Below are 26001 nucleotides of genomic sequence, written 5' to 3'. Positions count from 1 at the left end.
TGTAAACACACCTCAAACTTGCTTTCTCAGACTCAAGAAAAACAGGTCACCTGCAAAAGATTGTCTGTTGCAGCATTTATCCTTCAAAATGATAGTAATATTGAAAAAATAATGGATTTTTTTTAATGTAGGAAATATTTAAGCATATTCTTAAAAAAATTAGGAAAATCAAAACAATTAAAATTTTTTGAAAAGTTTTACACGTTTCTTTACAAAGATGTATTTACCTTGAAAATTAGTTATTTCTATCTGAGCATTTCATAACATTTTATAATACGAACATAAAATTCTCTTTCCAGTCTGTAAGAAACAAATTCTGAAAACATTTTACTATGGGAAGATAATGAAATCAGTGGATTCTGATGCTTTTAATCAGAATCATCAAGGCATCTTCTAAAAAACAACCTAACAGATCATTTTCTAAATTCCTCCATACTTTTTTTCTTTCTTATATAGACTTAACAAAAGATTGACTTAGTAAGCAAAAATGTAAAAAAAAAAAAAATAAAATTTTGAGGACAGATTAACATTTTGAACTTGACCTTTCTATTTGGGAAAGCAGGAAAGAAATGACCCTCACTACGGGACAGTCCTAACTACAGAGCTTCCTGAAAAATTCAGTTCAAGAATCCCTTTATGAGTTTTTTTGACAGCTACACTTGAGGGGGGAAGCATTTTCACATCTTTATGTCTTTTTGATTTAGCTATACAATGAGAAATGAAATGGAATACTACAGCTGATATTTCTCAGATATTTGAAAACATATGTCCTCAATAGTTATTAATATTTTAGAAAACTAATTATTTCTGTAAAACATTTCCCTCATGTTTCTTCAGGAGTTGCAATATTAACCTGCTCTTTATGCAGAAGACCTCAGTAGCCAAACTATGAATTGGAGGAAGCATTGTTTGCATCTCATAGATAGGTGAAAGAATATAAATTGTTATCTAAACTATGCTGTTTTGCAATCCCCTAGATTTTAAAATAGGGGATTGATAAAACCGATAAAAATTATGCAAGTATTTAAAATAAAATTATTTATTAATAATAAAGTTAGAAAAAAAGTTTCATGTCAGACTGGAAAGGAAGATTTCATCTAATTGTATCAAAACAGTACAAATAGGTCTAATAGTAGGACTACAGTTGCCAGGCACTGCTCAACAGATTAGAGAAAATCACTACCCTTGTGAGCACAGGATCTGTTCCAGGGATTACCAAAACACTAATTTGAAGAGGTTCAGGATTTTGAGATATAAAGGGCAACAGCATGGAGAACAACAACTTATACATTGTACTAGATTGGTTGAAGGAGAAGGAACATTTCGTTCCACAAACCAGTAATGGACAGTATTAAGTCATTATTCTAAAAGCTCTTCATTCTCCTTTGGCAGCCAAAGAGAAAAGCTGTAAGCGATGACTTCGGTATTTCTGCATTCACATTGAGGATTCTTTATGTTGAATTCAAAAAAGGGAGTGATCGTGTTACTATGGTTAAGAACTAATCTCAGGAATCCATCTTATATTACTTACTAGAAAAGTAAGCTAATGACTCTTGAGCACATTCTCTCCTTAAGAACTATATTAGTTAAAAAGATGAATTGTTATTATCACATCAAAAAGCATCTAGTAACTTCTCCATCAGGAAAACACAGCTTTCTCGAGATACAAAGCAAACAGAAGAACTGCTGTACCGATTCAGTAGAAAGTAAAATCAGTCTGGCCAAATACCCTGCATCTCTGACAGTAACAACAGTGAAAGCATAAAACATAAATAAACACGAGGCAAATCATCCTCTTAAATTATCTTCTTTTACTATAACCTTAGGGTTATAGGGACTCTGTCCTACACCTAAATCATTATTTTAATAGCACCTGACAGACCTTTCTACCACATCCGTTTTTAGAGTCTTTAGCACGTTTATATCCAAATACCTGATAGCAATGAATACTTGCTATCAGATATTTGTATATAAATTATATCCATTTGGATATGAAGACATACAAAATAACTCTTAGTCATGGTTTCAGTCATTCACAATGGTATATTTAACATATCCCTCCTCAGTAATTTATTTTCCAAAACTTTCTGGAAGCTTCTGCAAAAACACTGCATATAGCTGATTAACCTTATCACCCCTTTCTGTGCCTTTTCTGAAACTGAGAGCACTTCTGAGCACCTTGTTTTTGAAATATGGCTGCGCCAAAGATTTATATAGCAGCTATAAAGATACCTGCTGTAGCATTCTCTATTTAATGATTCTAACATCTCTTTTTTTGAGTAACAACAGCCCCCTAGAGTTCGTGATTTGCCTTTATCAACACTGGCCCTTAATCCCCATTTTATCACTTAGTGCTGTAATATTCCTCTACAGCTTTTTGGATACCTCTTAACAATTCCACATAATGAGAAAACTTTTCCCCTTACTGTGTAAATTTTCTTCAGATCAATTATCAGTGTTAAATAACACTTTTTTTTCTTCAATTCCAAAAGAAATGCATTTTCCTAAAGGTTTTGGTAAAGAACCTTCTCAAAAGCTTTCTGTAAATTCAAGTGTTCTCCATCAACTGAACTATTCTTACCCAGTCAGGTCAACTTGGAACATCATTGTCTTTAATGATATTTAATAGTCTTGTGAGTCTTTCTGTCGCAATTGTTCTGAGTCATGTCAATAAGGCATGCTGACCCTATTAGATTTGTCTGCAATTTTGCTAGGATACACTTAAACAACTTCGTTTCAATATATTTCCCACAGAAAAAAAAAAAAGGCTACATTAATTACATAAATAGCTCACATCATCCAATATCTACATATTTCATGTACATTAGCCCTCCTAGGAAGAAAATACAATTTCCATTTTAGATAAGAAACATCTATTTAAAATTAGATAAACAAATGAAAAGGGACTAAATAGTACCTTCAAGCAGGAGTTTCCAGACAAGGATTTATCAAGATGTCTAAATCTGCAGATCTTTGTTATTCACAGGAGAAAGATTTATAGCAAATAGCCTTTTTCGTTTGTCCTTTGCTCATGAAGACTGCTAAAGAGGGCAACAGTCATACGCTCATTTTGTGAGATACCTGGATGCTTGTGAGCAGTCTTTTGAAGGACTAGCTTTTTATAACAATACATGTATTTTGAACCTGTAAACTTCTAGGTCACAAACTTTTTCATTTGAGAGAACTGAGCAGCAGGGTTGGAGGCATCTGTTTTGTGAAAGATGTTCACAAAGCATCTGTTTCTGTCCTGGAATTGCCGTGTTGCTCATTTTGCTATGAAGATGTAGGGGTTTTTTTTCCATTCATATAAAAAAGGCACCCAGTGGACTAAGCTTACTATATTACAGTCAGGTACAGGATCCACAGCTGTATTGTGAAGGGCAGCTGTAATAACATTTTCAAGGTACCTGCAGTAAGTCTGAATTTGTTGTTTTGGCACCATTTGTTTGCAACTTGATTTGCTGGGAGTTGACTTCTGACAAAAGTATTCAGGCACTATGCTTGTTCTGAAGCGTCACCAATTTGCTACTAGAAAGACAACTTTTGTCCTAGGAAAATGGATTTCTTATTTGAAGAGTCACTAAAAACAGTAAGTCTACATTATAGCACAGTCTCCCCAAACTGAAACGTGTATGGAAGACCTTTCAGCAAACACAATCTATGCCTACAGAAGCCCTCTCCCCTTTGAAATAGGTTTATTTTCCCTTTCCCCGCCCACACCCCCGTCAGTCTCTCCAGGCACCCCGTTAGAAGCATGTTCTCCCAGAGCAAAGCCACTACGCAGTAGCTGCGACGCTTCAGGGCGGCCTCGGCGAGACGCTGCGGCGGGCGGGGAAGGGGAGGCTGGGGAGCGAGGGGGAGCCGAGGGCCCGGGAGCTCGTGCTGAACGGCTCTCCCCGGCGCCAGGGGAAGGACGCGGCCCAGCACACGGGAGCTGCTGCTGGCACTACAGGAGCGCGAGGCGACGCGGACCCACAGCAACCACCTCCCTCCCCCTGCTCGACGCGACGCGACGCGACGCGACGCCCCGCCCCGCCCCGCCCCGGGCAGGGCCGCGAGGAGCCGTGCCTGCCCGCCCGCCGGCCGCTCCCTCGCAGCGCTCACCCGGGCTGGCGCTCCGGCTCCGCAGGCCCCGGCCGGACCGGCGGTTTGAAAATGGCGCGCGGCGCAGCGGTCGCTTCCGCCCAGTCACCGCAGCAACGGGGCACGCGGCCGCGCCCGCCAACGGCCGCGCCAACCGCCGCGCCGCCCCTTCCGCGCTCCCGGCAGCCCGCGCGCGGCGCCCGGCCGCGCCCCGCCCGCCGCGGCAGGCCCGGAGCCGCCCGTTCTTCCCGAACTCGCCTCCCCGGAAGCTTGGCGGGCGGCGGGCTTTCCCGCAGCCCTGGAGCAAGAAACCAAGGAGACGGTAAAGCCAAGCCGGGACCGGAGCCAAGAGCAGCTCCCTGCGACCTCAGAAGATGTGACAAGCTTCAGCCGCAGCACTGATGGGCTCCTTTTGGTCATTCGCAGCGCATTCATCACTGTGATCTCAGTACCTTTGACACGGGGCAAGGTTTTATTTCAAAAGGGGCTCCTGTTGTGACCTGCTGGCGCCGAGTACAGTACTTAACCGCACCAGCACTGCCTCCACACTTGAGCTCTTCCAGGGGAAAGAAATGTTGCTGCAGTTCTCCATAGCTGTAATCCTTTCCCAAGAGGCATAGTCCTGGTTGTGTTTACTACCTATAATGAGGTACTGAATTGCCCAGTTGTTTTAACTGTGACCAGGCTTCCCCCAAAAAAGCAAAACTCTAGGAAGTCCACATTGAGGTGCCTACAACAACTAACTTGGCTGTCTCTGTACCACTTCAAGGGAATTTATTCAAAGGGTTAATTCCCCCCTCCCCCAATGCACACACACACCCTTGAGGCTGCACTGGGCACTTCTTGTCACATGTACAAAGTTCAAGGACAAAATACTAATAAAAGATAGCTAGGATTTAATGAGCTAAAAATTTAGCTCACCACAAGACCCCCAAAGGCTCTTTGCTCCATCAGTTTTATCTCACAACTTAGCAATTTCCTCAAATGTCTGAGCTGCACTTACTCACCTGTGCCATATCTAAACAAAGCCTTGCATCACAGGCAGCTGAAGCCCAAGAGAGAAGAGGGGGTTATATGAAAACAGGACTATATTAATATTTGGTCAATACTTATTAAAAGGGAGAAAAAAATTGTTGAGAAATTAAGTAATTCTACTTCAGTCCCCAGAGACAGAAAAATGGCATTACTTCAAAAACGCAAAAAATTAACTATTAACACTTCACAGAAAAAAGACTATGATGAACGCAGTTTAATTAAGAAATACAACCATGGTCACATTATCTCCTTGAACATGAATTCAGTATTCCCACTTCATAACTTCCATATACATTCTACAATGAGGAAGGAAAAAAATGGGTGGTCTTTTAATGTTTACATAATTTCAAAGCAGCAAAGTATTAGTGAAGACAGTAGCATCCTTTTACTGTACTAGGAAGTTAGTACTAGTTGCTTTTAGCAAGGAAAGGGATTATAAATAAAAGTATCTGAATATTAGGGGAGGGGGAAAAAAATAGATCCAGAGTGTTTCATAAAATTAATGCTTTCAAACAGTACTTCAACCCAGCAGGAGGGCAACCTGTTACTGAAGGTTTCATTTTACACTGAAAGACATTTGAAATAAGAGTGTGACTTGACATAAGACAATTAATTATATAAATACACAGATTTCTGCCTTTTAAAACAAATTGTATTTATAGTGTTTGATTTCGTTCCAAAGAGGCACAAACTTTGCTAGCTTCTCTTTCTCTTTGCAGAAGTTAGTGAGACTGTGCAATGCTGGAGCAGTAGTCTAAGATATCTTGTATAGTGAATTCCATAGTAATTCCTGATCCAGGATAGCAGCGAGCTATCAGCCCTTCAAAGTGCTTGTACTGACGTATAAATTCATCTTGCATAGAATGCCATACAACCTGCCAAAGAAAGCAAACTTTAGAAAACAGCAACTGACATAATGCATAGAATGGAAGCTGTTATTGATTCTTAGTGATCACAGTGAAGCTGATATCTGAAAGGTTACTGTACCTTGATGTTGGCAAGCTTGAACCAAGTTTTATCATTAGCAAAAATTAGCTTTTGCCCATTGGATTTCTTTTAAGGTCTTAAATGTTTACATCATTCCTGCTAAATTTACACTTCAAAGTAGAAAACAGGAAAAGACATGAGGGGAGTTTCCCTAAAAAAAGTTGTATTGCTTTTGTCTTCAAAGAAAAGAAAGAAAACCAAAACAGTGTTACTAATTCAAGGTGACTTTAAAGAGCCTCTAACAAGTGCTTAAGTCATTAACCAGTAAGAAAATTTAAAGAATATTATAGAATCAGCATGGGATTATAGGAATCCAGCTCAAGTCAGTGTTCTTCAGAACTGCTCTGAAGCTAGACATGTCCTACAAAATACATATGCAAAAGCACTGATCAAGTTTGTGCAAATATTACAAGAGATTCAGATTATTCTTTTCAAATTATGATTTAGTTTACCTGAAGTAAGTTTTCTTCTTCACAGAGATGTTTGTCTACCTTCTTGTAGAGGTTATCCAATCCCTTCTTCACTTCCTTACCGGGATACTCCTTTATAACTTTCCGAAGCTCTTGTTTGTTGAAAGCCAGCTGATAACTTACTTCTTCTTCACGTATACCTTGAGCCACACGAGCTTCAATACCTTCAAAAAAATGCTAATAATGATGGTATTAATTAGTTTAGATTTCCTATAGTCATTAAATGTAACTATGCATATGCTTGTCTGATGGCCTATCTTGCTTCTGCTAAACAATATGGTACTTGTGTATTCACTCCATTTTTCTTTCTAATTAGATAAGATAGCATTGTTCAGCCATAAACATCAGAGCCCAGCTATCTGATACATTACTCCGTTAGTATCAATGTAAAACTAAAGATAGCCATTTCTAGAACTAATCAAACTTTTCTTTACAGTCTTATAGCCAACATTGACTCATTCTCAAATGCCTTAATTAACAGGATCACAGCCTAGAAAAGTGCTGGATCTTAAAGGTAGAAACCTGGACTTTTCATTTGAATACGAAATCCTCTGCTTATACCATAATAATTATATTGCATATATTATGTGTATATAATTATACAGCAGCAGTATTTCTTCATAATTGCTGTCTTTGCTCACCTTCCCCCAGCAGCTGGCTCACTTTATCATTAAAAACAGAGGGAAGGATGCCAATGAACATCTGTGTAAAGCCACAACATCAATTGAGGTTGGAAGCAGTAATAAGCTATTTAATTCATAAAAAGAGAATACATCTTAAACTTTTTTTTTCTCTGAGTCCATCTGTCTCTCAGAAAATGAGTGTCTGAAAACAGCAGCAGGCTGAAATCCTTGCAGAAAAAAAGTAATTAACACTGGGAAGCTTTCAGTGGGCAGAACTGAAATTTTGAGGCTAATGCTCAATCAGCATTTGGTTTAACAATTAGCTAAACATAGGACACACAGGACTTCCTTACGAGAGTTACAGCAATGATTATTGTTGAATGTTTCAAAAAAACCCACAAACACTATTTTCTCTGCAGTTGAGGAGGAGAAAGTCATTGCAAAGCTCCTAATTAGTCATGAAGATCGTAGTCTTGGAAGAAAATAAGCAAGTTTTTCAAGGCAATGGACAGTACTGATTAACCAACAGGTCTAAGTGTCTTAAATGGTGTTGAGGGAGGAAGAAGTGAGGGGAAAGTCAGAGTACTGGCTATCATGTTTAAGTCTAAAATAAGATAGGGATTATAATATATGCAATAATAAAAAGACCAGACCTTACAAAGTAAAAAATTTATGAGAGTTCACCTGCTCTGCGTTATTCAAATTTATCAAGCTAAACCAGAATATACTTGCATTTAATTTCTCAAGAGGCTGTCCAAGTGAGTAGATTACATAAGACTGAAGATGATCAGTATATTTCTGCTTGGCTTCTTTTTTCTCAGACTCAAGACAAGAAATTTTCAAGCGAGAAAGTGTTGCAAAAATATGATGAAAGTTCTCCATCATGACCACATCCCTTGGTGTTTTCTGGCTTTCATTTGCCACTTTCTCAACTGGAATTAAAAAGAAACAAACATAAAAGGTTTAAAATACCTGAAGCAGAGACTTTTTTTTTTTTTAAGTAACAATAAAATTGCAGGAAGAAATTTGGAATTTTATTTTGAAAACAACCATTTATATAATTGCCATAACTGTTGTTAAATAAATGAATATTTAAGAGACTTTAAGAGAAGTCACATACATATACTAGTTCTAAAACTATGGCATTTGTTTGTCAAAAATCACTTACGAACAAATACAAAATAGTCACTGCAGAATCATTTACATAACTGAGAAGTCACCAATGCATTTTGTGGAGGCTTACAAGTATGCTTTTATTATCCTTTGAAAGTTTAATGTGACAACTAAGAAGAAAATACTTATTCTAAGAAAGAGGAGAAAGTATCTTCTAATAACAAGGTTTGATTTTTTTAAAAAAAATTATTTCCTCAGTTTCTCTTCAACAGTTTTTGCTTAGCTTATTTTGTAGTGAAAATTCCACTACCCAAATTTGATAATGAAAATGGATAAACATGCATATGGGCCTATTACTTTCAAACAAGTTCAGAGCAGACAAGAAATTCCACCCTGTTGCTCCCTTACAGTACCTAAATGCAAAACGGAAGATGATGGCTTCAGCCACAATGAATGCAGGTAAGTCTCTATGCCCGCTCATCTATTAACCGTTTTGCAAAGACTACCAAATAGGATGCGTTCCCTGGCACACCTCCCTGGGCACCACAGTATTAATGAACAGAGCTGACCATTTCAGCCAGATCACTAAAATGTCATTTGGAAAAATCTGCTACTGCCAATTTTGATCGTATCTTTTCTTCAACCTGAAGTACCGCATATTTCTGTTTCAACATAACTTGTGAATTAAATATCCTATTGCATTAAGTGGAATTTCCTACTTGCACCAGTTTTATGTATCAGTTTGAGTTTGTTTCATTGCATTGTTTTGCCTGTCACTTGTGTTTGTTGTTTTCTCTCTTGAACTGTACCTTAATAAGGACTAAAATTTCAGGTGCAATCAAACAGCATTAAAACACTTTTAAAATCCTCTGTCCTATCATCTAGGATGCTACTGCTGATTTTCTATGGACTCTATAGTCTTCTGTACTATGAAGTGATTACCTCCTCAATACTACATAATATGCTCAGAACCACTATGCTATAGTTTCTCAGACCAGTTTCACTGACACTATTTTGTCCTCTTCCTGTTAAAAAGAGGTTATGTCTCACTGGCTGGGAAGTGCTATAGGTGGAGCTGTTATAAAGTAGGCAGGTAAACTAGCACAGAGATTCCCTTTCCCCCTGCCAACCACTCCCTTTTCTCTTCTTCCAATTCTAAAACAAATCCTCCCACCCCAAGTCTAGGCAACAACAATATTCCAGAGTTCACTGACTTATATTTTTTTTTAATAAATAAAATGGCCAAATAAGGGGTTTGCTGCCAGTTTTCTAGAGTATACTGGGGAAAATAGGGAAGGCTGGAGAAAGACACTGCTGTGACATGTTGAAACACAAAGGACCTAATCTGCAAAGAAAGAGGCAGATTCATAGCCAGAATTCAAAGGCTGCAGTAGATCTGGATGGGATCTCTTGAAGGGCTACGAAGATCAATGCCATTGGGTCTGTGTGCCAGGGATCATACCCCTGATTCAGCTCCTCAACTAGGCCAGGCTGGGGAAGAAAAAGCAGGAAACCATTCAAGGGCAGACTTGCAATGCTGCTGCAATCTCCTCTCTTCCTCCAGACTCCTGGCCAACTTTAGGGAAGTTTATGGAGCCAAAACAAGGCAGTGATGTCTGACTAACAAAGGAAGTCGGCTTCACGGTCCTCACACACTCATTCCTCTGTGCGATGGATCCCTGCTTTACTAACTTGGCATTATCTTTGTCATACCATTATTGTTTTAATTAAATCTCAGTGATCAGCTGAAACTTTTAGTATTTTCTTTACATCCTTTCACAAAATAGCAGAATTATTTTTAAAGAAAAAGGCTTAGTAGCTGAAGTTAGTACTAAAAAAAATGAAGAAAAAACACTGCAAGTTTGACATACATATTGAGTACTGATTCTTGTTATAACTGAAAATTACTTTTCAGGTTTGCAAAAAAAATGAATATTTAATACTTTGCTTTAGAAAAAAAATACATCAAAGAAGTTTACATGAGCTTCCCACTACTGATAATTCTGAAAATTTCAGTACAATGTTGGTCATAGAGTTTGTGATAAAGAGTACAGAGCCTTCAAAAACAACTGTATCTGTTAATTGGAGAAAAATACACAAACAGGTCAAAGAAAAAATAAAAATCTCTTAAGCATAACCACCCCAGAAGACCTACCGCTGACAAAAACAGCTCTAATAAGTTTTATATAGGCTTTATCTAGATCTCCTCGGCGCTCTGCATTTTTGAAAATTGATTCAGCAAGGCCTGCAAATTCTTCAAATTCAGCAACAAATGGAAGGATCCCGACTTTACTTTTCTTCGAAATTTTTACTTCATCCATCTGTTTCATTTGGTTACTCTTAAATTTAAAACGAAAACAAAGAAGTTAGTCTCCAACATATAACTTTGGATTGTATCATAACAAGAAAAACAAAAAATTTAGATGTATTGAAAAATTGACTTTTATTGAAGCAGAGAAATCATTTTTAAGTAGTAGCTCTACTTAGGTCTTTCTCTATTTTTAACTCAAAGGATGAGGGGAAAAAGAGAGGCATGGGTATACTGTGTTAGGAAAATATTTCCAACAGTAGGGGTTGCCTCTCCGACAGTCATAAGATTTGCTATGTCTACCAGCTTCTTGTTGAATGAGAGAGAAATAGATTCCTATTGTCAGAGATATCTATTTGGCACATTATAAGGGTTTTGCTTTTCCCCTGTGAGCGTAAGACTAAGGAGTTTTGTTTACTTAGTAAGTCAAAAAGCCAGAGAGTGCTTCACTTACCTCAGTAATTTCAATAAAATCAGTTTTATATAAATAAGTAAATAAATAGGTCAGCTAGCTCACAGCAGTGAAATCCTGAAAATGAGTAGTCTTATTTCTTATAAATAGTTAAGCATTCAAGAAAACTTCAATGGAGAGGGAAGAGAAACAACCAGCAGTTACTTAAAATTATTTTGAAGGTGGGGCCAATATATGGCAATAAAGTCATTCATTTTCACTTCGATTTAAAAGCAAAATCCAACTATAAGGAAATGCAAAAATTAAACTGGATAAGAATGGGCTTCCTATAGCATTTTAGTCAGACTAATCAGAATAAGTAGAAGAACTTACAATGCATTTATCAAAGTTTCTTTTGACAGTCACCAAAACATTTCCAAGTGTTGTGCTGAGAAAGGAAGCTGGGTCCACATTTTGTGCTGTCCATACATGATGGCTCATCTTAACTAGCATATAAAGGGAGTTAAAGCTATCAATCTTGTCACCCAGTGCAATAAGGTTATTCAGCTCAGGTTCAATACAGCGAAATATTTTTGTCATCATTTGTCGGATCATGTCCTTCCTATTAAAAAAATATATAAGTATTACTCTGACAGTTTACTAGGCTATGTATCAAAGGCAGCTGTAAAATATTTTAGGATGAATTTATTGCATTTGCATTTAACAGGTATCAGGGTTTGGTTTTCAGAATAAAAAATTGAAAGTCACAGATATAAAACAATTGTCAGAGTACTTTCTATGTGGAGGCTTCCACGTGCAAATTCAGAATATTGCTAAGCATATTTTACATGGCAACAAAGTCTTGTTTCCTTTCACTTTGCAAACTATTAGACTATTAAATTCTTTTCCTACTATATTCAGAAGCATTTCTCCTACATATTAAAAATTCAATATTGACACATTCAGTGCCTAGTTACAAATTTAGAGTTCATTATTCAGTTTCACTGAAGGAAACAATGTATCACTATGGAAAAAAGAGATACTTAAGAACTAAAAATAAATACCAACACATACTCAGATGATATAGTTTGAGGACCACCAGAAGAATACGAACGAGATAAAGTTCCTCCATCCATTTCTTCTGCTTCATTCTGTAAGAACAAGGAATGTATATACTGGAAGCTGAAAGGCTGGCTCAAATCTGTATTAACTGACAAGTACTTCTGAGAAGAACAACAACGTAACTATCAGCAATTTTTTTCTTTTCCCCCAAAAGAGGTAGAATGGGTTGCAAGGTTCTGGCAGAAGAATTCTGGTCATGTTCCCCACAACGCAGTATTATAAACAATTACCTCCCATTGCCTTCCTATGTAACATGATAATAATATCCTCAGCCTGGCCTTATGAGGAAAAAAGGCTGTGGCAAAAAACATGTCAGTCCTATTAGATTTTGAATTGGCTGGTCAGCAATAAAGATTTTGTCAGCTAACAGAATATGAATTAATGACCATCTGTTTTACATAATTGCCAAATAAATTCAGAAGTTATTCATCTCTTTTGTTAGGCCTGTTCATCATTTTTGACTTAACAGCAGAACCGAAAGAGCCATACCGTTGTTGTTCCAGGAATGCTCTGATGTTGCTGTAGTTTGAAAAATTTACTAATGAAGTCCTGTTCTGCCAGACACAGAGGTTCTAGCTCGCTTAAAACTTGTTCAAAAATCTAAAAGAAAGCCAAGTATTATATTAATATACTGAATAGTTGGAACAGTTGAAAATACTCATTTTTAACTGTTTGTTGCATATGATTTTATACTTCCAATCCTCAGTAAACTTTAGAAGGCTGATTTCTACTTGACAGAAATGGAAACAACTCATAATTTTATCTTTATAAATGTTGCCTGGATCTCAACATAGTTTCTCCTCATCCATATAAAATAAGGAAAGAGGAAAGAAAAAAGAACACTACACTTTTTTCCACAATGAGTTTTTCAATCGCAGCCTGAGGATGGACTTTTATGCTGTTGCAAATAGTAAGTCATGGGTTCAACCACCCTATTTTCTCCTTTGTCGCGAAGAGGAGGCTTTTTACCTCTCCCTCCGCCCCCCCCCCCCCTTTTTTTAACCAAAAGTCTCAAGGAAGAAAAATGGATGAGGTGTGCATGTATAAGATGACTGCACTACAGAAAAAGATTGTAAATTACATCTTAAGAAACTAACAACAAGTTTGATATTGAAATAAAAATATTCATCATGATTCTTCTGTTTAATCTGAAGTTGAACAGTAAGTATTTTGGCTATAATTCAATATAATTTACTAGTATGAATTATTTATATTGCAAACCAAATATTAAGACAATTCTAATCTACCTTTATCATCTTTACACACATATAGTATATTTTCTCTGCCAGTGTTTAAGGATTAAAACATACAGTAATTTACATAAATAAAACATTCTGGCAAAATAGTAAAATGCTACTGAAAATTACCCCCCCCCCGGGGGGGGGGGAATCCAAACCCACAGAACTAATTACTAAGTCAGCTCAACAGCTGAAAATTCTGTATGCTTCAGTCACACTCACATTCCCCAAAGGGGTGGGATAAAAGTCAAAGTAAGGTGAGAAAAATAGCAGAACACTTGATCTTTTGTATAAAATTGGTTTTAAAAAGATATCATTTTAATTTTAGTCACATTATTATTGCAGCAGCCAGTGTATATTAGAGTTTATTATATAATATTAATATATATTAATATTATATAATACTTCCTCTCAGAAAGCTAGAAAGAAATTAGAGAAGGCAGAAGAAAAAATCTTTTACATCAAATAATTCAATAGAGAACAAGTACATCATTTTTATCTCCTACTCTGAGAACAGCCCTTTTCTCACATTTAAATATTAATTCCACAAGAAATTAGTACTGACACTTTCAAAGGTTACCTTTTACCTTTTTAAATGGATACCAAAGACACCCCATCGATAACTTAGTGTCAATAGTTAAAGCAGACCACCTTGATAAAGACTTTGATGTGAAACCAGTATAAATGAAATTTTAGGGCAGTTATGCTTTCTTACCTTTCACTTTTGCTTACATACTGACAAAGTGTGATAGAACCCATGAACACCTGAGTTGGTTCAAGAATCAGTCAGTTCAACTTCTATTTGAGGAAAAATACATATTGGATTTAAACTTTTTGCACTATTTCCTAATGCTTGATATTCTTTAAACATCAAGCCAAGCTTACAAAGGAACTAGATACAATCTGTAATAATCACAGAGAGTAATAGTCTGATCTACATATTTCTTAGAAGTTTTCTTTATTAGATGTGCAGTGCATATGGCATTCAAAACATTGTCATGCTTTGGATTTAAAAAGAATTTTGATAGAAGTTCCTATACAGTACACTTTTAAAAACTACACATGAAGAGCATTCAAGAAAGTGATAATACAAAGCCAAGAAAATTCTACATAACATTTCTGCTTTACCTTATCAAATTTTGTTCTATCAGCCACATCAAGATCAGAGGCAGACATATTTCCCATATCCAATAGCGAGGATGACTGAGACCTACGATTTCCTGAACTCTGAACAGAGAGTTTATTTAGGCTAGAAGTAGACCCAGTCAATTTTCCAGAACTTCCATGGAGACCTATGAAATAAAAAGACTGTGAGAGAGGAAAGCAACGGTAGAATAAAATACTTAAGAACAGATCCATTACAGAATGCCTGAGATGAGAGTTGCTAATAGTTCTACATTAAAATCAAACAATTAAGTGAGCTTTCATTTAGGTTGCAAATACTTTTTGTTATAAACACATTTTTCATAACGAGGCAACTGTAACACTTAAGCAAATTTCAAAGCTAAGTACAATGTAGCTATAAAAGCCTGCATTGTAAGTTATGGAAAAAGTATAACAGGAACATAACTGTTGTTCACATAAAGTTTTCAGCTAGAAGAAACACTTGGAAGCAAAGACCAGTTTTGATCATTGTGAATTCAGTTTGGCCAAAGACTGTCAGTAAGCACGAAAATTAATCTACAAAGGGAAGAAACTAAAAAGTCTCATGTACACACAGGCACTTTCCACCTTGTCTTGAAGTTGATCTTTCCACTTTTTAACATCCTTTTGCCTACATAGTTTATCCTAGTTATTTTTTCTGATCTATAACACCAAGTATACTCTACTGTTTGCTGCTGATGCTCCCTCCTCCCTTTGATCATAACGAACATCAAGATGTTTCTCCTTGATATTCCAGGGCCTTGCCTTGGTGGTGAGGAACATTTGTTTTCTGGAATTTCAGTAATGTTGGAACAGAGTAGAGAAAACTAGTAACAAAAATAAGGTATCATCAATATTTGATCCATAAGTAAACTTCTCGAATTTCAACTGCAAAAGAACTGAAAAGCAATCCCGTAACAATTCATTGAATTGCTATGTTGGTATCCTGTCATAGCTATCATGGTCTAGGGGCACATACAAGACAAAGTTCATAGGCCTAATAAAAGATTTTACCTCAACCTACTGGAAAAGTTGGAAAGCTAAGACAAGCTTTCAGGTACAAACTTTTTATAAAGATCAATTAGTAGCATGGGAAAAGCAGATGGTACCTTTACCTGTAAACCTTGTCTTATCCAACTTTTATGTTGAACAATTGCAGTTGTGCCTTGCAAAAACAATGATTCTGCTAATGTTTATTTAATTCTGTACAGATTGCTTTAATGTTAGGTACGTGTTCCACGATGCAGCACTACATCTTCACATTGATACACATGCATTGACAATACCAACTAATGCAACTAGTTATACTCACTCTCAGTTTCCTGTTTGACAGCACTTTCTTTTCGAGGCAGTGTAGCTGGGATGGATTAGGTTGCAAGCATCAAAGACAAAGACAAGTTAAAATGCAGTTTGCACAAACCATGCACAAGATGCAAGTTAAGCTCTAACTGGAAAGAAACATGCAGAGAACTATAAGCAGCAAGTAACTACATTGCAAACACATTTAGTTGGAGAAGTACTACTCTAGAAATTCAGTGTCTAAACTACATGGAAAACAGATTAAGTATTAAACTAACTTTTCTCTACATGGTTTGCTCAGAGAAAAATGAACTTCCTTTAGTAACATTTATTTTAAAGTTCTCCCAAACAGAGAAGTCCATTAACTTATTTTATTTGTTAGAGTTAATATTGCAAAAGACTCAGTTTCCAAGATCAACTGTTCTATGTATACTAAACAAAGAAATGAAAACGTATTTATGTAATTTTGTACTGAGTCAGAGATAACTTCCACCTCCGTTAATTAAATGAGCCCACCAATACTGCAAAGTCATTTTAAAGTCATCTCTAATAAAACCGGCAAGCATGTTGTGTTTTCCTGTTAGCAACTTGGATGTTTACACAGAGAATATACCTTTGTTATTCATGCTGCATCAAAAATTAATGATTGCAGATTCAGAGAGGATGAAAACAACAAATTTTTAGTTTAAAAAAATTTGTTTTATATTTTTGATTGTCTTTGCAGAATAAAACAATTTCCTCAAGTGGACTTCAAACTGAAATTCAGAGTAAATGAGCATGATAAAGTGTCCTCACATTTGCGGTAAATGGAGACTCCCTAACCAGTAAAAGGTATTTGCATACATACACTAAAAGCGATACATGGTATTAAGATCTTTGATGAGGATGGATGCTTCAAGCCCTCCTAAAATGGAGCAAGCAAGCAAGACCTACAGTAATAGAATAAGTAAATACTTCCAAATGCCACAAACATGTCTTAAATACCAGATGTTCTTAAGTAGGCAACAACACTGACAATTTTAATGTCAAACACAAATTTAATTCCAGCCTACCTTATATGTTTTTTTTTTAAATATAGTTTTAAGTCTGGTGTATTTAGCACATGCATCTGTCATGCTTCAGTCCCAATTCTTCACAATCCCCAATTCCCAAGCACATGGGACTACATTACAGAATGCAGAGAGATGCACGCAAAGTTCAGGCTGCAGATGATCAGAAGAGCCATAGTGAATATTGCATTTGAGAAGCCACATCATATAACTATGTAAAAACAGTAGCGCTCTTTCCCACATTTGATTTTATGGTATTTAAGTATCAAAGTCTTGGCTTCATCAGGAGAAAAAACAAAGACTGTAAGACAAGTGTGAATGCTCATGACCCAGAATATTTTTGCCATAAAAATGCAGACAGAGAACCTTGCATATAGAATGCCAGAGTAATTCTCCCAGCATCCCATCTGCACTTGAGGCATTCAAATAGCAGTGCTATTCCCAAAGCACACACACACACAAAAAAAGAAAAACAAAAGAAAAAGGAAAAAGGCAAGAACACACACCAAGGCAGCTTGAAATCAGGTCTTCTTTAGTGTTGGAGTACAGCTGGAGCATTATATATCTAACCCTATTCCTTAAGTATACTATTAAGTAGTGATATATTTTGAATTAATGAAGTAATGTACAGTTAGGAATATTATGATCACCACCTTCAATATATATGCCTTAAAAATCACACAGTATAAGCTGTTACAAAATAAATACATCACTTGCATATAGATCCATTTCAATATTTAAATATCATTTAATAAAAGCTGTTTATTAAAAAAGCAAAGTTTGCTTTCCTTCTTTGCAAATGGTATCATTAAGAACATGACTAGTACTGAGGAGCAGTCTTCTTTAAGAAGGTGATCTAATTCATTGTCAAAATTGTTTGCAGCCTCAAATATGCAGCCATTAATACTCATTATTTAAAGCTTACTAACCATAACGTTAATAATCCTGGCAGAGTCTCCCACCAGACACAGTTTCCAATTTTGGCTTTATTTAGACTGATGACTACCAATTTTTGGAGGACTGAACATTTGGGTCAAGTTTTCCATGTCAAGCAGTCACCAGTGAGACTCAAAAACATACTTTCTTGCAGGCTTGTGAAAATATAACCTGTTACGAAAGTAATCAAATCAAGACAACCAGTAAAAAAATAAAAATAAAAATAAATCCTTTGTTACTCTACTCCTAGACTCTGTTTTGTACAAATTTTAAACACACTTGAAGTTTACCCAAATATTCAGCAGAAACTCTCTCAAGGTGAAGCCTGGCAAGTTCTTTCTCTAAATTAGCAGCAGTTCAAGACACTTACAGAAGTCAAGAATAACTGTCTCCTCACAAATACAAATCACACGAAACGTTGCAGGATGAAGTGTCTTAAAAATCAACTTAAAGTTTTTTGTTCTTAGAATAAGATAGTTTTTCAAGACTTATAAAAATTAACTGTTGTGACTGTCACATACTATGGCACCACTTGCTCTCCATGGTCAACAGCCTGCCAAGGCTTTTCTTTCCAACTTTCCTCCTCACCCTGCCCCAGCCAAGTCTTACAACTCTCCTGTTTTCTTTTTCTCATTTTTTTTTCTGCTTTCTATCACAAGCTTCAAAGCATCAGCTCAGGATCCCAAATAGGTTTGACAGAATTTACTAGTTCAACCTACACTTCACTTCCGAATTTAGGATTTACAAGCTAGTCAACTATGGCAAATATAGATATCTTAAGCAAACAGATTTTGAAAGTGTACTTCAAAATGTAGAATAGCTAATATATAAATGCACCTATATCACTTGCTGTTTGCTAAGGGTCTAGGTAGCTTTTAAAATGGCTTCACTTTCATTATCATTTTTTCCCTAATAGAGATGCATACTCCCTCAAGTGGAAAGGCCGACAAGTTAAAGAAGCATGATTTCTAGTCCTAGACTATATATGTAAATCCCACTGAAAACACAACAAAATACACAGGTTTCCTTGGGTAGAATTAACATTAAAATTAGCCTCTTGAAAATCCATCAGAAATCTTACAAAAAGCAGAAATAGCAGAAGGAACATGTATGCAAGCTTCCTGAGCTTACTTTAACTACAGGAGTTATCTTTCAAATATAATCCGGTAATAAAATTGAGTAGTTCTTCAGCAAAAATTGAGACTAGGTTAAAAATCTGACAAATTATATCTCATCCTCTGATCCTGCCCGATTTCACAGGAAATTTCACTGTGCTTCTTTGACCTTAGTTTTGCTAACCACATTTTCCATTCACCTCCTACCTTGACAAACATAGCCAATTTCCAGCTTAGGCACAGGACAGCATTACGGTTTTGGCTCTGGAAGTTGCAATGAGTTTTTTTTTTTTTTTTTTTTTTTTTTACACATAAAATAAAGCAAGAAATATGCCTCCTAGACTCTTACCAAACTTTTTGCCTTCTTTGGTTGTGCCTGTCATCTTGATCTTGGCAACTTCAAAGAAATCTTTTATTTCCCTTTCATATAGTCGTGATAAATAATCCATATAATTCTTAAATGAAAAATCAAAAGTTAGTTAACAGTTGGGTATACATACTACTCATTTTTTAAAAGCAGCATGGAAATAAAATGTACAAAATAAACTGCTTTGGACACATATACACGCAAATATATACTCAGGATAATTAAGTAGGTGATATCCATTTTACTAGAGAGTTCGTGGAGAAGCAAATCAAAAAGTGCTATTTCCCGTCCATAGGAAATATATACATGGTGGTACATACAGGAGTTACAGGTCGTGGAGCAGAACTTAATCCAAAGTAGAATGGAGAGAATTCAGCACTATTCTCCCTAGCCTCTTCTATTACTATGCCAGAAAAACAAATAAGATATCATTCCTACACATCCTCTTGAGTATATGTCTTCCCTAATTAAACCACCCCCTGCTAAGAGGGGTTCTGTTAGAAAACAAAAAAACAAAAAAAAGAAAAAAAAAAGAAAAAAAAAAGAAAAAAAAAAAGAAAAGGCTGTGTGCCTACTACAAAGTTAAGTGAGTGACAAATTCATTTTTATTTGAAACACTGCTGAAAATAAGCTCAAATTTCAAAAGATAAAGAGTACAACAGATGAAATAAGTTTGAAGATATTCCGATTTTAGAATTTAGTTAAAAGATTTACTTCATGGATAGACCAGCTCAATAATTTGTTTCTGTTTTCTTCAGAATTCTGTTATTTAACTCACACAATCTATAAATCTGTCACTTTTAGTTTATTTGAAGAAAAAGATGTTAGCTGTTCACTGAACATTTGACTGGCACTGAAAGCAGATGAACAACTATTTCAAAGCCATTTTAGGAGTCTGATTTGAAATTTCCACAATTTGAACTAAGATTGAATGACAGTACTTTTATTAAAGACAATTTGCTGTTAAGGACTAACTTTCCTCTGACTTTCTATTTCAAGAATTTCTATATATCTGTAATCACTTTTTCACTTCAAGCCAGTGTTAAGCAACATGGTTAAAAATTACACAAATACAAGGCCAAAATGTTTCTATTTTGAGAATATCAAAAGCTTTAGAGGTCTGCTGAACTAAAACTAAAAATAAGTCTATCAATATGAAAAAAATTATTCTTCTCACTAGACTGTAAAACAGCAAATTATTTTACATAAACATTGAGATTAATATGGTATGATGCTTCAAAACAAACACACATGGAATCTGGAAAATAACACGGAATGCATCAAACATCAAAGTGAAGTTTCCTAGTCATAGAATCAGTAAGGTTGGAAGGGACCTCTGGAGATCATCTAGTCCAACCCCCCTGCTCTAGCAGCGTCACCTAGAGCATGGTAGACAGGGTTGCATCCAGGCAGGCCTTGAAGATCTCCAGAGAAGGAGACTCCACAACCCCTCTGGGCAACCTGGTCCAGTGCTCCGTTACTCTCACGGCGAAGAAATTCCCCCCTCATATTCAGGCAGAATTTTGCCCATTGCTTCTTGTCCCGTCACATAGGACAACTGAAAAGAGTTTGTCCCCGTCCCCTTGACACCCTCCCTTCAGGTACTCGTAGACATCGATAAGATCCCCCCTCAGTCTTCTCTTCCCAGTCCATAGAGGAACAAAAAAGGAAGGCAATGAATTACATTTAAAATTAAGGAATGCTTAAGAAAAATGCACACGCTCATGCATTTTTTTTGACTTTTGTAAAAAGAATATATTATGTAAATTCTCTAGAAGCATCTGAGCATTTCAAATACCTTTGTTAGACCTTCATATTTTCCATAGTCTGTGTTCTTGAGCCATTCCATCAGTTTAGCATAACGAAGTAAATCTCTGTGAAATGGATGATGATTGGGTAATGTCAATTCAACAGAGTGCTGGGCAAGCGTGGAACTCTGATCATGACCCTTAAGAAAAGAAAGTATTAAAATAAATCTTGATATACTATACGGATTTCCTGAATAACTTAAACATTCACAGCATCTCATTCATACAAACAGAAAAGCATCAAAAGTATTTGTGTAAAATCAGAAATTACCTCAACTTCAGATCTCTAAAGTAATATGTATCTTTCTAACTTGGGTCTCTAGACACTATCATAACACAGATATTATAACACAGACTAAGATATTATAGTTGTAGCAGCAAATCCACCTTAGTAAGCTTGCTCATTGTTAGGCTGCAACTGCTTCTAACTTTGCCTTCAAGAAACGTCAGTTGTACACTTTTTACATGAGACTGCAAGACTGAAGGTCCAGTAACAAGAATTCAGCTGTTTCTGAAGAACATAAAGGAATGCTATATTATTTGTCTTAATTAAAAAAAGAAAAAAAAAAACTGCTTCTTCTGACCTCTGAAAACACCAGTTCAGCAAAAGTTTAGACTCTACATGCGTAGAGTCAAGCAGATTAGGACACGCAGCATAAACCAATCCTTTAAAAGCAAGTTACTAACTTCATGTTCCTCCTTCTTTTTCTCCAGGAGATCATCTGAAAAAAATAGTAATCCTCAAGGAGAGACTGCTTTGTATTCCATAGCAACTTAAGATCTGGCTTTTTAAGCTTTCAGCTGCTTGAACCCGCAAGCTTCCTAGGCAATCCAGGAGACAAGCAAGATGACACCACAGTTCAGTGAGGTAGCAGAACACAAACTACTAGCTCAATGTTAAAGCACAGGAGAGGAGTTTAACGTTGAAATGGCTTTAGTATTTTCCACTAAGCATTTATTACTTGGCTTGTAATAGATACAGTAAAAGACCTTAAATATTAGCTTGTGCCACAACAGCATAAAAAAGTGCTTTAAGCAGTCAGCCCGTAGTTCCTGTGGTAGAATATGCAGGCAATTTAAAAAGGTCAAACAAGTGTCAATATCCCCTGACAGAAATGGCATTCCTGGACACTTAGGCTTGGATATGACAGGTAGGCAGAACATAAAAATAGTTTTAAAGCTGCCCTTGCACTTTTTAAAGTTGTAACGGCTGTCAGTTTGGATCAGAGAGTCAAAAACAAGCAACTTTGACTCATTCTTCTCTATTGTATTGGGTACTAGTTAGCCCTAATGGCATTGACAATGCATTTTAGAATTTTTTCTTTTAAATGAAAGTATACTAGTCTTGCTATTCATTATAAAGACTAACCTTTATTAACTAGTTAATGCAATGCAAAAAAAGCCAGCTTCTACATAAAGCTGGAATACTTTCATATCCAACCTCAACACATGCTTATTTTATGTCCTGTTCTCCTACTAATGACATACATAAATGAGACACATGTGGACCACTATAAGCCCATAGTAAAGGCAAAGTCCTAGAGGACTTCATTCAATTATTCTCACAGACTACCAAGAAGGTTCGCACTTACTGTTAATTTCCCTTCTAAAACAAAACTGAAATACTGTAGTTCGAATCCAATAGAAAGTTAACTTTGGAAAGTGTAATTATTGCAACATACAACTTGGAATCTGAATCCAGCAGTGGCCATACAGCTGTTGAACATACAGCATATGTAACTGCAGAGACCATACTCCACACTGTGTATACTTCTTGGCATGCATCTATTTATAAAAACTGATTAGAAGCAAACACCAGGTACACAAGAGAAAGCAGCACACCGTTACAATGTAGTAAATTAACAGTTTAATTTACAGGTTATCTTCATTTGTTACAAGTGAGTTACTATATCTGTTTGAAGTATAACATAATATTTTCAACATGTCTTTGATAGGCTTTATTGAAGCTAGATATAGCAACCATTTGTGGGTCTCTCTTCTAACCCCTAGCATGAAACACTTAAACATGAAAGTGCATACTGTAGGAATAAGATCATTATAGTTTAAAATTATTTAACTGATGGCTTCCACAATTTCCTTTGTTAAATCAGTTCAAAGGCTAGCTAACGTTACTGCTATGAAATACTCTATTACATAGTCAAATTTCTTGCTTCTTTCATCTGATGCATATTCTTTTGAGTAATTTTTTGGCTTGGTATTTACATTCTTCATAAAACTACATAGAAGAGTCCCTTCCCAAGCCAACTTCTCCAGAATAACTATTCTGGTTGTCCTAGCCCAAACAATGTAAAATTTAAGTCTATTCCAAGACAAAATGCATCTGGTCTAACTCTACCTTCCCCAACAAAACAAAACAAAAAAACAGGCTTCCTCTCTCTATTCAAAGCATACAGTCATATTAACTGTTACCAAATGATGCTGCAAGTTTGTTATTCAACTATTTCATTGCACTGTTCCAAAGGCAGAAAGCTTAGTGTTGCATTTTAATAGAATGTTGAACCTGGTTGTGGAGGAAAAAAACAACTTTAAAATTACAGATACATTTTTGCAAGTTAATCAAATACTATTAGGTCATAGTAAAGACAGCTATGTTAACTGTTAGTAGCAGTTTACTGCAGATGATTTGACACTTCAGTGAGCTGCAATCCAAAGTTGTGTTTCTGTTTAAAATTTTAGAAATTTGTTTTCATTTTTATGTAGAGGAGATGAAATACCCTAATGTTTTATGACAGTAGTTTGAATCAGAGCATTGAGTTTGTTTGCTTTAAAAATAAATAAATGGATAAGCTCACATTTTCAAGCTAATATATTTAAGCTGAAGAAAAAAAAAGCACAACAGAACTTTGTCGTTCTATCTAATGAGTTCTCAACCAGAACATGACGACCTTTGCCTGATTTAGATTTCTCCTGAAGTGCTTTCATTTCTTTTTTAAAGAAACATTCTAAACAAATATGCAAATTTTTAGATTTTAAGGATAACAGAAAACACTCCTATTAGACTTTTCAATAATGTGGGACTGAGAAATGGTTACATTCCATTCATCTGACTAACAAAACAATGTCACTTTTGTAAGATAATGCACAAGTCTGTGGTAACACATATCTACAGCTCAAAATGAGGTAAACTTTTTCTTTTTTTTGCAAAAAAAATTAATACAGAGCTCATTTCTTGCAGACTACATGCTCTTGCTTTAACTTGCACTGGTGTAACATTTTTACCTGATGATTAATATCTGGTGGCAAAGAGCTGGCTAAAATTTTTCAGAGGGTATTTATGTGAAAGATTGAGACCACTATTAGTACCAGGATTCAAAAAAATATTTTTTAATAAAATGGCAAAATGATGGTTACTCATTCTCAATAGTATTGAAAAGCCTTCTTAAAAATATTTCAGCTAATATATTTAATATTACACAGGAATAATCATTTCTGCTCATTCAGGCTTCTCCTTGCTCACTGAGGCCCAGCCAGATTGGATATGCCCAGTTTTTCAAAAATGAGAAGCAGTAAGAGAAACATCCTTTCTTAAGGAAAGAAGCCAAAGACTAAAATTTTAGCATGCTGTTTAACTGGAATTCTTCTGCAAAATGAAGAAAATGTAGAAAATAACTATCCCTGCTGTAAAGAGCCATGCTTGCACTCTCAAATACAATTTTCTATACAATTATCTGGCATAATTCTGGTCCATTTTCTAGAATACATTAAAAATTACAAAAGTTTTAAGACTTTGACTGCACCGATACATATAGAAACTGAATTACTTTTCTATTTACAAATAGTATTACAATTGTTTGTAATTGTAATATCTGTACAGTTGTGCAAATATTATAGTTTTCTGAATATGTTTTCTCCACACATCTCAGTGCTCCACTGTCTTTTAGCAAACTCCAGAGTTCAGATGAACGTTATCTAACACACAGATAAACAAATCTTCGGAGCTGATGCAAATACTAGAAGGGATAAGGGGCATGGATCTGGTGTTCCACAAACAATATGGATAAATTTCTTATTTGTAAAGTCAAAGATGCAGCTGCTAGTTAGATGAGGCAAGCTTAAAAAAAAGTTAGTTACAAAAGCTTGTATCAAACCTGATGTACTCACTGGAACTGAAAGATAGTAGGACTTGTTATAGAGCTGAAGTAGGGTCTGAGTAAACTAATTGGAGATAAAAAAAAAAGAAAACAAAACAAAAAAATGCATAAAAACACCCATCCGCATGCAACAAATCTCAGGACAGTGATTTCTGAGTATTTCAAATTAAGGCTCAAACCAAAGTTTAACAGTTTTACTTTGAATGTTTAATTTTTTTTTTTTTAATGTCTACAGAAGTGCCGATAGCAAGGACTCTGATGTTCTCAGTCTCTTAACCCTTAAAAATTAACATTTTTTTCCTCAACTAATCAAGCCCTACAGCTAAAAATAAATCTCAGGTGTGCTTAATGCAGATAGACCAAACTGTGCAGTGGGTTTGATTTTTTTTTTTTTTTTTGTATATATAAGATTATTTCTATGGTCACTGTAGTTTGGTATGTTTAGTAATCTCTCCACCTGAACTGCCTCTAGCAGTCCATTCACTTACTGATTGTATCAAAGAACACATCCAATTTCAGTTGGAGTGTTCTTTTCAGAAAAAGTCTGTGACAGAAAATTTCAGATAAAGTAGCAAGTTAATACCTGTTGAACAAATACACTGTTCAAATGACTGGCAAGCCTCCGTGCAAATTGTTCACGCAAGTCACTAAATCGCTGTTGTTGCTCTTTGACTGCATGAAGCATATCGTGTCCTAAAAGCAAACAAAAAGAACGTCTCAGGGTACAAACTACATAGCTATAACATACGTGTGAACAGAAGGGACCACAGGTGACAGGTGACTGTGCCCTCTGTGTACAGAA

The 26001-nt window shown here is 35.9% G+C and overlaps 1 protein-coding gene across 6 annotated transcripts in view; it reads right to left on the bottom strand.

The window, feature by feature from the left end:
* Window positions 1-5317: 5317 nt before the first annotated feature.
* Window positions 5318-26001, bottom strand: part of EXOC1 (exocyst complex component 1) — a 33340-nt gene continuing 12656 nt past the window's right edge. For 3 of the 6 annotated variants that reach the window (XM_062575595.1, XM_062575596.1, XM_062575597.1), the window contains 12 exons: window positions 25783-25892; window positions 25210-25263; window positions 21078-21227; window positions 19262-19367; window positions 14499-14662; window positions 12622-12732; window positions 12079-12161; window positions 11404-11632; window positions 10467-10650; window positions 7931-8130; window positions 6558-6752; window positions 5318-5993 (listed from right to left, as the gene is read on the bottom strand). In XM_062575595.1, the coding sequence (XP_062431579.1) occupies window positions 5841-5993; window positions 6558-6752; window positions 7931-8130; window positions 10467-10650; window positions 11404-11632; window positions 12079-12161; window positions 12622-12732; window positions 14499-14662; window positions 19262-19367; window positions 21078-21227; window positions 25210-25263; window positions 25783-25892 (1739 nt within the window). In that variant the 3' untranslated portion in view covers window positions 5318-5840. The remainder of the gene's footprint in view (window positions 5994-6557; window positions 6753-7930; window positions 8131-10466; window positions 10651-11403; window positions 11633-12078; window positions 12162-12621; window positions 12733-14498; window positions 14663-19261; window positions 19368-21077; window positions 21228-25209; window positions 25264-25782; window positions 25893-26001) is intronic. The other 3 variants (XM_062575598.1, XM_062575599.1, XM_062575601.1) reach the window with 3 other exon arrangements.

This window comes from Rhea pennata, chromosome 4 (assembly GCF_028389875.1).
Source record: "Rhea pennata isolate bPtePen1 chromosome 4, bPtePen1.pri, whole genome shotgun sequence".
NCBI classification, from domain to species: domain Eukaryota; kingdom Metazoa; phylum Chordata; class Aves; order Rheiformes; family Rheidae; genus Rhea; species Rhea pennata.
Note: the sequence above shows the minus strand (reverse complement) of the source record. Positions and strands in the feature narration are given on the sequence as shown.